This window comes from Aspergillus thermomutatus (assembly GCF_002237265.1).
Source record: "Aspergillus thermomutatus strain HMR AF 39 chromosome Unknown NODE_315, whole genome shotgun sequence".
In the NCBI taxonomy this organism is placed as follows: domain Eukaryota; kingdom Fungi; phylum Ascomycota; class Eurotiomycetes; order Eurotiales; family Aspergillaceae; genus Aspergillus; species Aspergillus thermomutatus.
In genome coordinates this window covers 17224-29779 of record NW_020798365.1, presented here as the reverse complement: position 1 = coordinate 29779, position 12556 = coordinate 17224, and the positions used below count along the sequence as shown (strand labels likewise).

Sequence of the window (12556 nt, the reverse complement as noted above, 5' to 3'; positions counted from 1 at the left end):
CCACCCCTCCCCTCGTGTGCCCCTCCGTAACCTCCCCGATGTCTATTTACTTCAAGAGCAAGGATGATTCTACGGATGAGATGAGCCTAACAGTGTACCGCCTAACTAGGTAGCAAATGCAATTGAAATCGCCTCGAATCCGTCCTCAGACCCAGCCCTTAAGACGCAAGCGTTCGAATTCGTGAATCAACTTCGCTCCGACCCGTCGGGATGGCAGGTCTGCCTTTCACTGTTCACACAAACTCCCCAGCGCTCGGGTATCGTGAGGCATGTGGCTCTGGAAGTGGTCAATAGCGCCGCACAGGGTGGTTTGATAGACCTGCAGGCCCTAGCCTTCGTCAAGGATGGCCTGTTGGCATATCTCCGGCAGGTGTACGGACAGGACGCAGGAGCATCCGACCCCCCAAACATCCAGAACAAAATCGCCCAAACCATCACCTTTCTCTTCTCTGCACTCTACGCTAGCGGGTGGGAATCATTCTTTGATGATCTGCTCAGCCTGACCCACAAAAGCGCCTCGAGCACGACACGCGACAATGCGTCCGGAATCATCTTCTACCTCCGAGTCATCAACTCTATTCACGACGAGATCGGTGATGTTTTGGTCTCACGATCCCGCAATGAACAGGACAAGGCGAATGCGCTCAAGGACCTCATTAGGCAGAGGGATATGCAGAAGATCACCAGCTCGTGGCAACAGATTTTGTCGGAATGGCGGGATGGCAACGACGTAATTGTGGAGATGTGCTTGAAGGCTGTCGGCAGCTGGGTCAGCTGGATTGATATCGGTCTTGTGGTAAACCAGACAATGCTTGATCTTTTGTTCCAGCAGCTGGGCCGGGCGCAGAAAGCGGATCTGAGGCAAGGGGAAGAGAAGGTGCGGGATGCGGCGGTCGATGTCTTCACGGAGATCATCGGCAAGAAGATGAAACCGGAGGACAAGATCGACATGATAATCTTCCTGAATCTCGATACTATTGTTTCCCAACTCTCGAATAGCCCTCCTCTGCACGGAAATAGGTTCACCTTCAAGTATGACACCGATCTGGCGGAAGCTGTCGCCAAGTTAGTCAATATCACCGTCATTGATATTGTACGGGCATTGGAACAGGAAGGCGTTTCGGCTGAGTGCAAGGAGAAAGCCAATGGGTTGCTTCAGGTTTTCCTGCCACATATCCTGAGATACTTCTCCGATGAATATGACGAGGTCTGCTCAACAGTCATTCCCTGCGTCAGCGACCTCTTGACATATCTAAGAAGAATCGCCAAAGTCAACCCCGCCCTTGCTGCCCAGCATTCTTCGATCCTCCTTCCGATCCTGAAGGCTATCATTGCCAAGATGCGATACGACGAAACCTCCTCTTGGGGCGAGGAAGATGAGCAGACGGACGAGGCAGAATTCCAAGAACTTCGCAAGAGACTTGGTGTTCTTCAGCAGATGATTGCTTCAGTCAATGAACAACTGTACATGGAGGCTGTGTCGGAGGTGGTGGCAACGACCTTTGAGAACCTGCGGCAGTCGGGATCCCAAATGGACTGGCGTGACCTGGACCTTGCATTGCACGAAATGTTCTTGTTTGGAGATCTCGCAGTCAAGGCGGGAAGTCTCTACACCAAGGGTAATCCCAACAACCAGGCTGCCGAAAGGCTCGTCGAAATGATGTTGAGGATGGTCGAGTCTGGTAGGTATATCGAGGGAAAGATCTTGATAAATGGGCTAACGACGTTTAGACATTCGTTCATTCACGCATCCGGCGACGCAATTACAGTATATGGAGATTTGCGTGCGCTATAGCTCATTCTTCCAGCACCATACCCATCTAATTCCAGGTGTGTTGGAGAGCTTTCTTCAACTGGTTCACCACCCTGTCAAGAAGGTGAAGACTCGTTCTTGGTACCTTTTCCAGCGCCTGGTGAAGCAACTCAGACAGTACGTCGGTAACGTCGCGCAAACCGTTGTGGAAGCTCTTGGCGATCTTCTGGTAATACACGCTGAACTACCTTCGGAGGGATCTGACGGTGATGAGATGTCTTCGGAGGACCACGAAGGGTTAGCCGACGCCATCTTTAACAGCCAGCTGTATCTTTTCGAAGCTGTCGGTATCATCTGTTCGACGCCCACTGTCTCAGCTGATAAACAGGTCCTTTATGCGCAGTCAGTGCTCAACCCGATATTCCTCGACATGGAGAAGAACCTGGAAGCGGCGAAATCACATGATGAACGAGCCATTCTACAGATTCATCACGATATCATGGCACTGGGGACCCTTGCTCGGGGATTCTCAGATTGGATGCCTGGAACGAACACTCCCGCTACTCTACCAGCACCCGAAGTCTCAGAAGCCTTCAATCAGGTGTCGGAAGCCACGCTAGTTGCCTTGGAATCTCTCAAGTCCTCATTCAACGTTCGAACAGCTGCCCGGTTTGCGTTCTCGAGGCTCATCGGCGTCCTCGGCTCTCGGATTCTGCCTCAGTTGCCAAGGTGGATTGACGGCCTTCTTACTCAGACTTCTTCGCGCGATGAGATGGCCCTGTTCCTACGTCTCCTGGATCAGGTCATTTTTGGATTCAAGGGCGAAATCTATTCCATTCTTGACACACTACTAACGCCCTTCCTGCAACGAGTGTTCTCCGGAATCGCCGATCCCACAACCGGCACGGACGATGAGATTCAACTGGCTGAGCTGAAACGGGAGTACCTGAATTTCTTGCTGGCCGTTCTGAACAATGACTTGGGTGCTGTCATCATCAGTGAGAGTGAGTTCTTATCTGTCACCAGCAGTCAGTCCTTTTCCCAGCGTAAGCTAACCCAGTCCCAGGAAATCAACCCATCTTTGAGACCGTCATCTCCACTATCGAGCATTTTTCCAAAGACGTCGATGACTTTACCACAGCGAAGATGGCCTTCTCTGTCCTTTCTAAGATGGGTAGCTCGTGGGGTGGTCCGGACATCACCCCGGAAGCTTCCAACGGAGCCCCTCCAGCGCAGGCTCCGCTGCCCGGTTTTGGCCAATTCATGATTACACGATTCTCGCCGTTATGCTGGGCGCTGCCCGCCACACCTTCCTTCAACTCCAAGGATGCGCAAGCCAAGCAGGTTCTTGCCGAAGCTGGCGGGCTACAGCGTACGATATACTCCAAAACAGGCATGGAGTACCTCGCGTATCTCCGCGACCGTGAACTGCCCGGCATGGGCATGGGTGCAGAATTGATTGACGAGTTTGTGGGTGCTTTGAGCCGGCTGGACTTGAAGGGGTTCCGGCAATTCTTTCCGGTACGTCTTTTGAACTTCAATCATTCTCTCTCGATCTTGATTTGAATGGCTAATGTTGGACTGGCACAGTCTTTTATCCAGCGATTGAGCGCATGATAAAGCTATGATTGTACCTCGAACGTGATCATCTCTATTTCTTCCTTTTCATCTTTCTATTCCCCCCTACTCTTCAGCATCCCTCAGAGTCTTTCACTTCCTTTTAGATTCCCCCACAGTTTGGTTTGATGACTGATGTTCTCATGTGGTCTTTTAAAACACTGATTGGTCTGTCGCCCGGCATGCGCTTCCCACTGTCATGACTTCGCTACACCACGGGTACAGAAAAGTATATAGTTGGTGAGGCATTCGTTTGCATGATTAGGCGTTGATATACAGCGTTCTTTGTCATCTCGATTTGTTCGGAAGCGACGAGTTGGACAAAAAGGAGACAACCTTCCTACTGAGGCAAAGCAGAAAAACGGAGACAGCCGGATGGTCAGGATGACCGCTGCTGGTACGAGGCAAGGACCTGGGTTTTGGCTGGGTTTTGGTTACGTGGAATGGCGGTCTCGGATGGGTTCTATGACTGGGGCATACTGGCCAGGTGGAGTTGTCGGTATCATGCGATCTATCGACTCATTTATCCGTCTCATGGCCGATTTTCGGTGGTCAGCCGAGGATGGATACCTATCAACAAGGGTTTACGTATGTACGGTCTTGAGATTTTATGATAAATCATGAAAAATATGAGATACAACATCAAGAATATGATTTTGCATTGCGCATTCTATTCTGTGGACAGATAGATATTAGATGCCGAGTATTGGATAGGATTGTTGCTCTTTGCAAGTTGATTGTACCCGCCAGCCTACTAAGTAACCTTTATATATATGACTTCGGCGCCCGACGCTCACTTTTATCACTCATCATCATCAGAGAATGCCACAACATGTACAGATAGCCAGAACACTTCAGCATCCACAGCGACAGCGGCCTTCAAACGAAGTACTTGGATAGCTTTCCATGCTCTGCTGCACAAGATGATCACAAATTATCAAGGGGAGACCCACTAAACAAAGAGATACTTGGCGGCATGCTCGACATGGTCCTCAGAGAACGTAGCTATGGTGTAGTAACTATGGTCGTAATCAGACTGGTAGCGGACATTGACGCCCTCGACGCCAGCCTCCTTGGCGGCCTTCTCAAAGTTCTCAGGGAGAAGCTGGCCCTGCTTGTAGAAGGGGTCGCTAGTACCCTGCGCCAACCTGTCAGATTCGCTCCATACAAGAAAGGCAAATTTACAAAAAGACACGTACCACGTCAATAAGGACATCCAACGGCCCCTTCCACTTCTTCACCAGCTCGGTGGCATCGTGCTCCACCCATTTCTCTTTCCGGTCTTCGCCGAAGTAGCCCGCGAACGCCTTCTGGCCCCAGGGGCAGTTGATGGGGTTCGCGATGGGCGCGAAGGCAGATACGGATTTGTATTTGCCAGGGTTACGGAGGAACTATCACAGCACGGCACTTTGTCAGCCTCCTACTCCCAACTTCCCTCCCATGTCATTTGTTCGTGAACAGGGGCAACGTACCAGCGTCAGCGCACCGTGGCCGCCCATACTGTGTCCCGTGATACTGACCCTGCTCGAGTCGAGCTGCGGGAACGCCGCAAAGACCGTCTTGGGTAGTTCCTCGGTGACGTAGGTGTACATGTTGTAGCCGGTGTTGTAGGGGGCCTTTGTCGCGTCGACGTAGAAGCCGGCGCCCGTGCCGAAGTCCCACGAGTCGTTTTCGCCTTCGATGTTCAGGCCACCTGTTCTCGGTGCGTCAATATGTGTGTTATCCTTGACGGGGTGCGGAGCTGTGATTGCTGTGACGTACGAGGGCTGGTGTCCGGGTACAGCACCGCGATGCCTTTCTTGCTTGCACCGTGCTGGAAGAAGCCCTTCTCGGAGCAATTGTCGGCCGTGCAGGTGAGACCGGACAGGAATATGAGGACGGGGATCTTCTGGGATGGGTTCTGGGAGGCCTGTGGGGGCAGGTAGAGGTTGAAATTCATCTCGCATTTTGTCGAGGTGGCGGCATGGCTCAGCTTCAGCAGCGTGCCGCCAAAGGAGGCGATTGTGGCTTTTGTGGTGACAGACATGGTGCTGTGATCTTGATCTCAACTGGTATCTGCGGGAGACTGTCAAGCTGGAAGATGCTAATGGGAGAACAACGAGATGGAGCGGATGGTTTTTGTGACGGGGTGGGAGGGGGAGGGGAATGAGGGGAATCGTGAGGGGCAGCAATTTCATCATTCTCCTGCCTTCTCCCCACCACCTTTTCAACGTCAGATGGAGATGGTCGTTGTACGGAGTACTCGGTACTCTACTACAATAGCTTTCTCCACTCAACGGTCTCATATCTTCTTAGCAGAAAGTAAATACGAAGTCCTCAGACGAATGATAAACACACCGTGGATATTTCGGAAAACATTTCCCTTTAAGGACATGAACTTTACAACTCAAATAGGTATACAACACACATCAATGGAAATGCACAATGCCAATAATCAATGCACTAACCGAGACATCCACCATGATCTAGTTTCCAAGACTCCGACAATGCACAAAACAGATCATCCTCACCTGAGCAAACGCCAACACCAAAACACACAATGTACATGTCTATTCCAAAAACACCGAAGGAATGCCGTAGATGACGGGCGCCGCGCCATTCAGGTACTTCAACACACAGGCACTTCGTGACTTGGATACTGCTTCATCCAGCGTCACTGGGTCCGAAGATTCAGTGCCGCTCGTTTTAGCCGATCGGGACCTTCCCTTACTCGGAAGCGTCGTTCTTTGGTCCCTGGTATCCCGTTCTCCGATAAGTCCCCATTTCTCGAACGTAGACTTGGCGAAGCGATCAATATCTTTGTCTGTCACATCCCACAGGGTCGCGACGAGGGCGGGACAGCCTGCATGCAAGTAATTCATTGGGGTCCCGTATGGCTCGTATTCGCCCGCTTCGGTCAGTGTGCCACTGCTACATCCCATGAGGAATGTAACTGCACATCGGTCCAGACGTTTGATGGTCCTTCCACGGATATACTGTGCGCCACTCCCATGGCCAAAATACAAAAATAGGCTCTTGGATTCCAAGCCATCTTTGAACTCCTCTTCGGTCGGCTCTCGCTTGGCGATCCCCGTCCAAGAATCCAAGCGGCCAAGATCCGCCTCGAAAGTGGTTTGTGTTGTCTGAAGATCTCCTGTAGGGTTGAGAATATATGTACCACTTCCACGGTCAATAGCAAATCGGCAGTCGCTGCCCTTTACTTTGCTGTTCTCAAAGTGGAGTATCCGCTCACGCAGACATTCCAAGGATGGGACACGCGATACTGGCAATCCTTGCAAACATGGAAGTGATTCCCACGGGAACAGGTGTAGTGCCTTATCTAGGACCAAGACAGTATGATGCGGTTGCTGTCGTTCTCGTAAGCGGCTTGCCGCTTCATGGTAGCCTCGCACAGCATCAAGCGTCTCGACCACCATCATATCAAAGTCGATTTCGTCATATGCATTGCGTTCCCCCTGAAATTGCAAGATGTCGACCACAAAGTACAAAAGATCCATCAATGTCTCCTCAGGGTCTTCCTGGCCTTCTAGGTCCTGGACGCCAACGAACAACTCCAAGACATTGCGATGTAATGACAGCCTCGGAGTTGCGGCACGGCCGCCTTTTTGTCTGGAAGGGAGGTGCTTGTCTAGGATATTCTGAAACGACGTTGCGAACCGCGAGAGGGCAGCCTCTTCGTGAGCCATCGGTGAGAAGATTCCCCGGAAACCACCAAACCAGACGTTCTCAATGTTCTGCAGCAAGTTCTGCAGGCGCTGGTCCAGCGCCTCGCGGTTTCTCCACCACTCCTTCTTGGAGTGTCGGTCCTTCTGCAACTTCGCTGCATGCGCACTTTCGTTTGCCAGCTTGATAATTTCCTGCATCTCTCCTCTTCCGTCATCGAATGTGAACTGATCCTCGTCGTCTTCGGCATTTCCTCTCTTCAAAGGAAGTCGAAGGAGGAAGGGCGAGTGATCCTTGCGTAGCCGAGAGATAATGAATTCCGTACAGTCGGCGCTGAGGGACAAGGAAAGTACATTCCACTTAGAGGGAAGAATATCTATATATTCTTCAGTAAAGGCGCTGCATAAGTCTGCCTCTGGTTCTGCTGTAGAGCACTGAGCTGGCCAAAGAAGCGGATCAGTGAAGTCCGAGAGTTGCTTGTCAATACCAATAGCGATTCGCTCGCGCGTAAAGGCGCCGATGCGGCCAATTTCTGACAGGTCAGTCAGTGATCTAACCCGTAGTAACAATGAGGGCAACACCTACCATTCACATTCGCTGGCGGTTGAGACCATGGCATTGGACTCCCAGGCGCAGTCGTATGGGACAACATTGAAATATGACTCATCAGCCGGGACGCCATATGGCTGTCCAAAGTTGATCCCAGAGCCGTCGCAGCCGAAAATACGTTGTTCAGACAATCACCAGCCTTGGACAAAATATCGGTGAAATCTTCGCTTGCTTTCGCGTGTTTGGACCGCGTTCCTCTGGCAGGTGCTCGTGACTTACGTGTAGTGGACTGTTTAGTGGAAGAAGTCGTCTCGCTGGTTACCTTCCTCGGCGATTGTAAAGCAGGAAGGGATATTGTCGATTCTGGCAGAACACAGTAGACCGCATGCGACGCGAATTGCCGTATGGCCTCAGCAAGGTAATGTTCACTTTCTTTCAGGTGCAACGCTATTTGACTGTCTCGAGATGTAGCAAACTTCCGCGCGTCAGTCAACAGACGCGAGGCTTTCTCAAACTCTCTTAGCGCACGCGAACATGCTGCCTGCTGTTGGAGAATGCCACTTCTAAGGTGCGAGACAGACTGCGACATTGTTCCATTTGCGTCCGGTTTGCCAGTCGACAGCTTCGGCGCTGTCCTTGAGGATACAGTAGTCGCACGAGTTCTCCGGGCTGTTGTTGTAGTTGGTTGTGTTCTCCTGGTACTCCCCCGAATCCGTAGTTTGTCCATTCCATCTTCCAGCTCAGACATTGTCGACTGTAGAGGAAGTGGTTCGGCTGTCTCCAGGGCTATCACGTCGGCCATTATCCGGTCCGCCCTTAGGAGAGCTTGCCATTCGTCGTGGTAGTTGCCCTGCAATCTGTGCAGAGAGGCAATGCTCATCTGCAGCGAAGCGAGCTCAACACTGCTTTCCAATTTTTTAGACAGTTGTTCTGCAGCTGCTAGAAGCTCTTGGCCTTCAGAGAGACGCCCACCAAAGATCCAATAGGAGCCTAGCTGAGCTTGGGAGGCAATCAAGCGGACGTTCGCATTAAGTGTCCTGTTGATCTTGAGGGCTTGCTCCCCGTAGTAGACAGCGTCCTGAAACAGCCCATAATGGGCAGAAAAATATGCAAGATTCAAGAGAGCAGTATGATGCGAGCCAACATGGGGCCAAAACGGAGCTCCCTGAGAGTAACTGACGGTATGATTTGTCGTTGAGACCGACTGGGAAACATCGAGCCTTGCCACTCCATCAACAACATTCTCAAGATCGGAGCTGCGGCTTGCAGGCAGCGATTTTTCCTGCTTCCTTTGGGATATCCTTTCGACCTTCGCCCAGACCCGGCAGTTCAATTTGACGCATAACTTGGCAAAGAAAAGAGCCTGCGTCACAGAGCCTTGGGCGAACGAAAGCCGCGAACTCATGAGAACTGCATCCGCCACCAATCTTTCCCATGCTATCTTGGATAAAATAGAGCCGTTGATCAGGTCCTCCTTCTTGTGATTCTTTTCGTACAGAAGCCTTGACGTCGAAAGAATGCCTGCTGCCTTCTCCGGTTCTCCAGTCTCGAGTAGGTATTCCACTTGAGCAAGTCGGTATGATAAAGTTGCCAGGCAAGAGACTCCATTCTCGTTCTGATATCGATCCGCGCGCGCAAGAAGAGCTTCAGCCTTCTTGCAGTGTCCTAAGCGACAATACTGCAAAACCAAACGTGACAATATGATGATGGCTTCAGAAAAATCTCTCGACCCTTGGACCTCCGTGATGCGTAGGACCAGCTCAAGAGCGATGAGCTGGAGTTTCCAGAGTCCGTAAATCTCCGTGTAATCTACAATGGCTTTGACCTGGAGAAGGTAATAGTCCACATCGTCAACGCACGAAAAAAGGGTGTCTTTGTCTGGACATTTGAGCATCATTGCACTCCACGAGCATAGTATCCGGTTCAATTTGTCTGAGCGTAGGTCGCCCTCATGAAGACCTAGGGTGAGACAAACTGAATTCTTCAAGTGTGTCGCGTAGAGTTCCATATCAGTATCACTGCCAACTTCTAAAGCGTTGTCGAGACATTTGACGCTTTCCTCGACAAGTCGATGGATAGTTGGCAATTCTAGTGAACCTGAGTGCTCCAAGGAGAAGCGCAACCCCATCAAGATGACCCGTAGACGACGGATTGGCCGCGATTCAGGAGAGTATACTTCCAAGATTGCATTAAGTAGCGTATCAAAGGCCGAACGGAAGCCCTCGTCATTATGAGCCTGAGATGGTAATTCGCTCAGAATACCGAGCTGCCATTCCAGAAGAAGGCCCCTCTGTAAGGACTCAACGGTATAGCAATCGAAGAACTTGACATGGATCAAATCCCGGCGACGCAAATTCATCCTCAAAAATGCAGAAAGTATGCGGTTGAAAGTAAAGCTGTTGCTCTTCGGGTCTTGACAGGCCCGGTGCGGAGGGACCCTGACGGTATTCGATAGGAGTTGCTCTAAGACCCCTGTACTAATATGCTCGTTGAGCGAATCTCTGAATGCTTCTGCAGATTCAACGCCCATGTTCGCTTCGAGGTATAAATGAGCGAGTCTTTCGTACTTTAATGCTGCGAATCCTGCTCTTCGTTGAGCCGGCGAGCAATTCGAGAGAAAGTTGATCGATTGTCTCAAAGCATGCATGAGCTCGCGATAGCCTTTCCCGGACTCCTTGTCCTTGATATACCGAGACCAGAACAGATTGGACAGTTTCACAAATCCCATGCCACTCTCGTTCCCGTCTGATCGCTCCTGCTTCCCTTCCGCTGTGCATTCGATCGCCACCAGGAGGCGTTGGCAGTCGGAAAATGTTGAAAGCAGAGACTCCCAAGAAGGGCTCTGCGACATGACGGACAATTTCCCAATTGCGAGAGCTGAATCTACCGCAGCCAGCACGATGCTTCTACAAGTTTCGAGCCGCTTGTGAAATACCTCGAAGTCCTTTTGGTCCTCATCTGCATGAGGTTTCTTCCCAAGATATCGTCTTAGGAACCTCACAAATCCGTTCAAATATGCGCAAATCTTTGAGAAAATCTCCCTTTCCTCGTCAGTAGCATCATGTTCTTTGGCCACCTTCTCCCCTAACCAGCCCATTGCGATCTTCTTCAGCTTCGCTGCTTCGACTAGCAGCTCATCTAAGTCATTCTCATTCCCCCTTAGAGGAGTACCAAGGGCTGCAGTAACTTCAGAGAGAGAAATGGACAAGCTCGGTTGACGCATTTTGGTCGAGCTTTTCGAAGCCTGCAAGTGAAGTGCCGCGAGTTTGCATCGTACAGTGGCTGATGAAAGCAGATTTTCGGCCGCCAAAGGATTGAGAGCCTCCGTGAAAAGGGTCGATGCCTCCTCGAAACAGCCTGCTTCTTGAGCAAGTTGTCCGAGGATGGTTGCTATCCGGGCTACCGAAAGATTGCTTCTCAAATTCGGTGGAGATCGCTTTTGTGAGGCAGCGACAGCTACCTGCAGTCGGACGATTGTTTTGTATGTTGAAGCGAATTCAGCCTTCTCGATACCTTTGAAATGGTTGACGAAAGCCGCCAAATAACGCGCCAGCGGCTCCCACATCTCTTTCACATCGTCGCAGACATGACCGGACAATTTCCAACTCATGCACCGAATCTCAAGCGATAATAGCTGAAGGGTCAAGGACGTTATCGGTCTCAGTGATTCTTTGGAGACGTTGCTACTGTTTGGCTTCTGTGTTGCGGAGCACATAGACATTATCGTGTTAGATAGCAATTGAAGCTGCAATGCCGCCTTGTCCCGTGTCATCGTCTGCGAATCAACCGCTGCAGTGATCAGATTCGCTGGGCTGCTTGGATTTGTCAACTGCAAGGAAGCCATGACTTTTTGCACTGTCGGGGCTCGTTTCTCCGCAGCTATGAGTCGAAGGGCGTTCGATTGGAAGGTAATAATCAAGCTGTGCAAAGATCGAGCGTGAGACAGGTTCTCAAAGGATATGAGATCGGACATGCGTTCCTTGATAGCTTCTTCCTCCGCGCTTCGCTGGTCCTTCCGTCCGATAGTGGCGTCTTTGCCGATGTCCTGGCTATCCAAGTATTGTTGAATCCTCCTCTTAAGGCCCCGTAGTTCTTTGTAGGCCAAGTCATTCAGTCCCAGTGATAAATATCTCCCTGCTAAGACACATGCGCCTTGTTCGAGTTGCACATTAAGCGGCCCGTTTCCCTGGCCGCTCTGTTCAGCTTTCATATTCCTCAAGCAGGCAAGTGCCAAACTAGCGCACTCAGCGACTGCGAGCAGGCCGCCATCAATGTTGGCTGCACTCAGCTGTGCACGTTGTGGTGTCTTCGATCTGCTCGCCGGTTTTGCAACGCGATTCGGTGAAGCTGGGTGAAGAGGCGTAGTCGGTACACGATGTTCTGATGACTTTGATGCATCTGCAAGTGTCTTCAATGTTGTATTAAAGATCTCTGTTGCCAGTGAAACCTTTTCCTGACAGGACAATCGCGCTGCATCATGTTCGATCGCAGCAATTGTTGTTGCACCCTTGGCTGAGACCTTTGTTTTAGTTGTCGCTCTACTCCGTACTGAGGATGCAGGCACAGCCTTCTTCATCCGACTCGTTTTTTTCATAGATTCGCTCTCGACGTCGGGGACCGGTTTCAGTGAACCGCGAAAAAGAGATTGGAGGGACAACACTGTGGCATTACAGCATGTTGAGGTTGAGCGCACGGCTTGCTTCACCGAATCCAATGAGGACTCGGGAAGTAATGTTGCGACTGCCATATCGATATGTAGTCAGTTGAAGTGCTGCGATGTTAGATGTGACCATGAGTTACGGCCATAGACGCATTGAGGCTGCGGAGCTCATGTCAACTCCATCGATGTCTCTCAGAGTCGGGCCAAGCCTCAAGCGGTGGTTGTCGCAGCAACAGACACACACTACTCCCACAGAGGCATAGCGCCATCCGTTCCCCGACTCTCCGATCCAAAGGCCTTTTTGGCCGATCTCA

General features: G+C 51.1%; 2 protein-coding genes across 2 annotated transcripts; one reads left to right on the top strand and one right to left on the bottom strand.

Moving 5' to 3' along the window:
• Positions 1 to 109: 109 nt before the first annotated feature.
• Positions 110 to 3370, top strand: LOS1 (Ran GTPase-binding protein LOS1; the record flags this gene model as incomplete). Its single annotated transcript, XM_026757328.1, has 4 exons — positions 110 to 1682; positions 1732 to 2757; positions 2820 to 3274; positions 3344 to 3370. Coding segments are annotated over 4 exons (3081 nt in total), but the record flags the coding sequence as incomplete, so codon positions are not given.
• A 2549-nt stretch (positions 3371 to 5919) lies between these two features.
• On the bottom strand, positions 5920 to 12329 carry CDV56_102693 (C50 family peptidase; the record flags this gene model as incomplete). Its single annotated transcript, XM_026756312.1, has 2 exons — positions 5920 to 7565; positions 7619 to 12329. 2 exons carry the CDS (start codon positions 12327 to 12329, stop codon positions 5920 to 5922), a joined length of 6357 nt encoding a protein of 2118 aa, XP_026610436.1.
• Between the last annotated feature and the right edge of the window lie 227 nt (positions 12330 to 12556).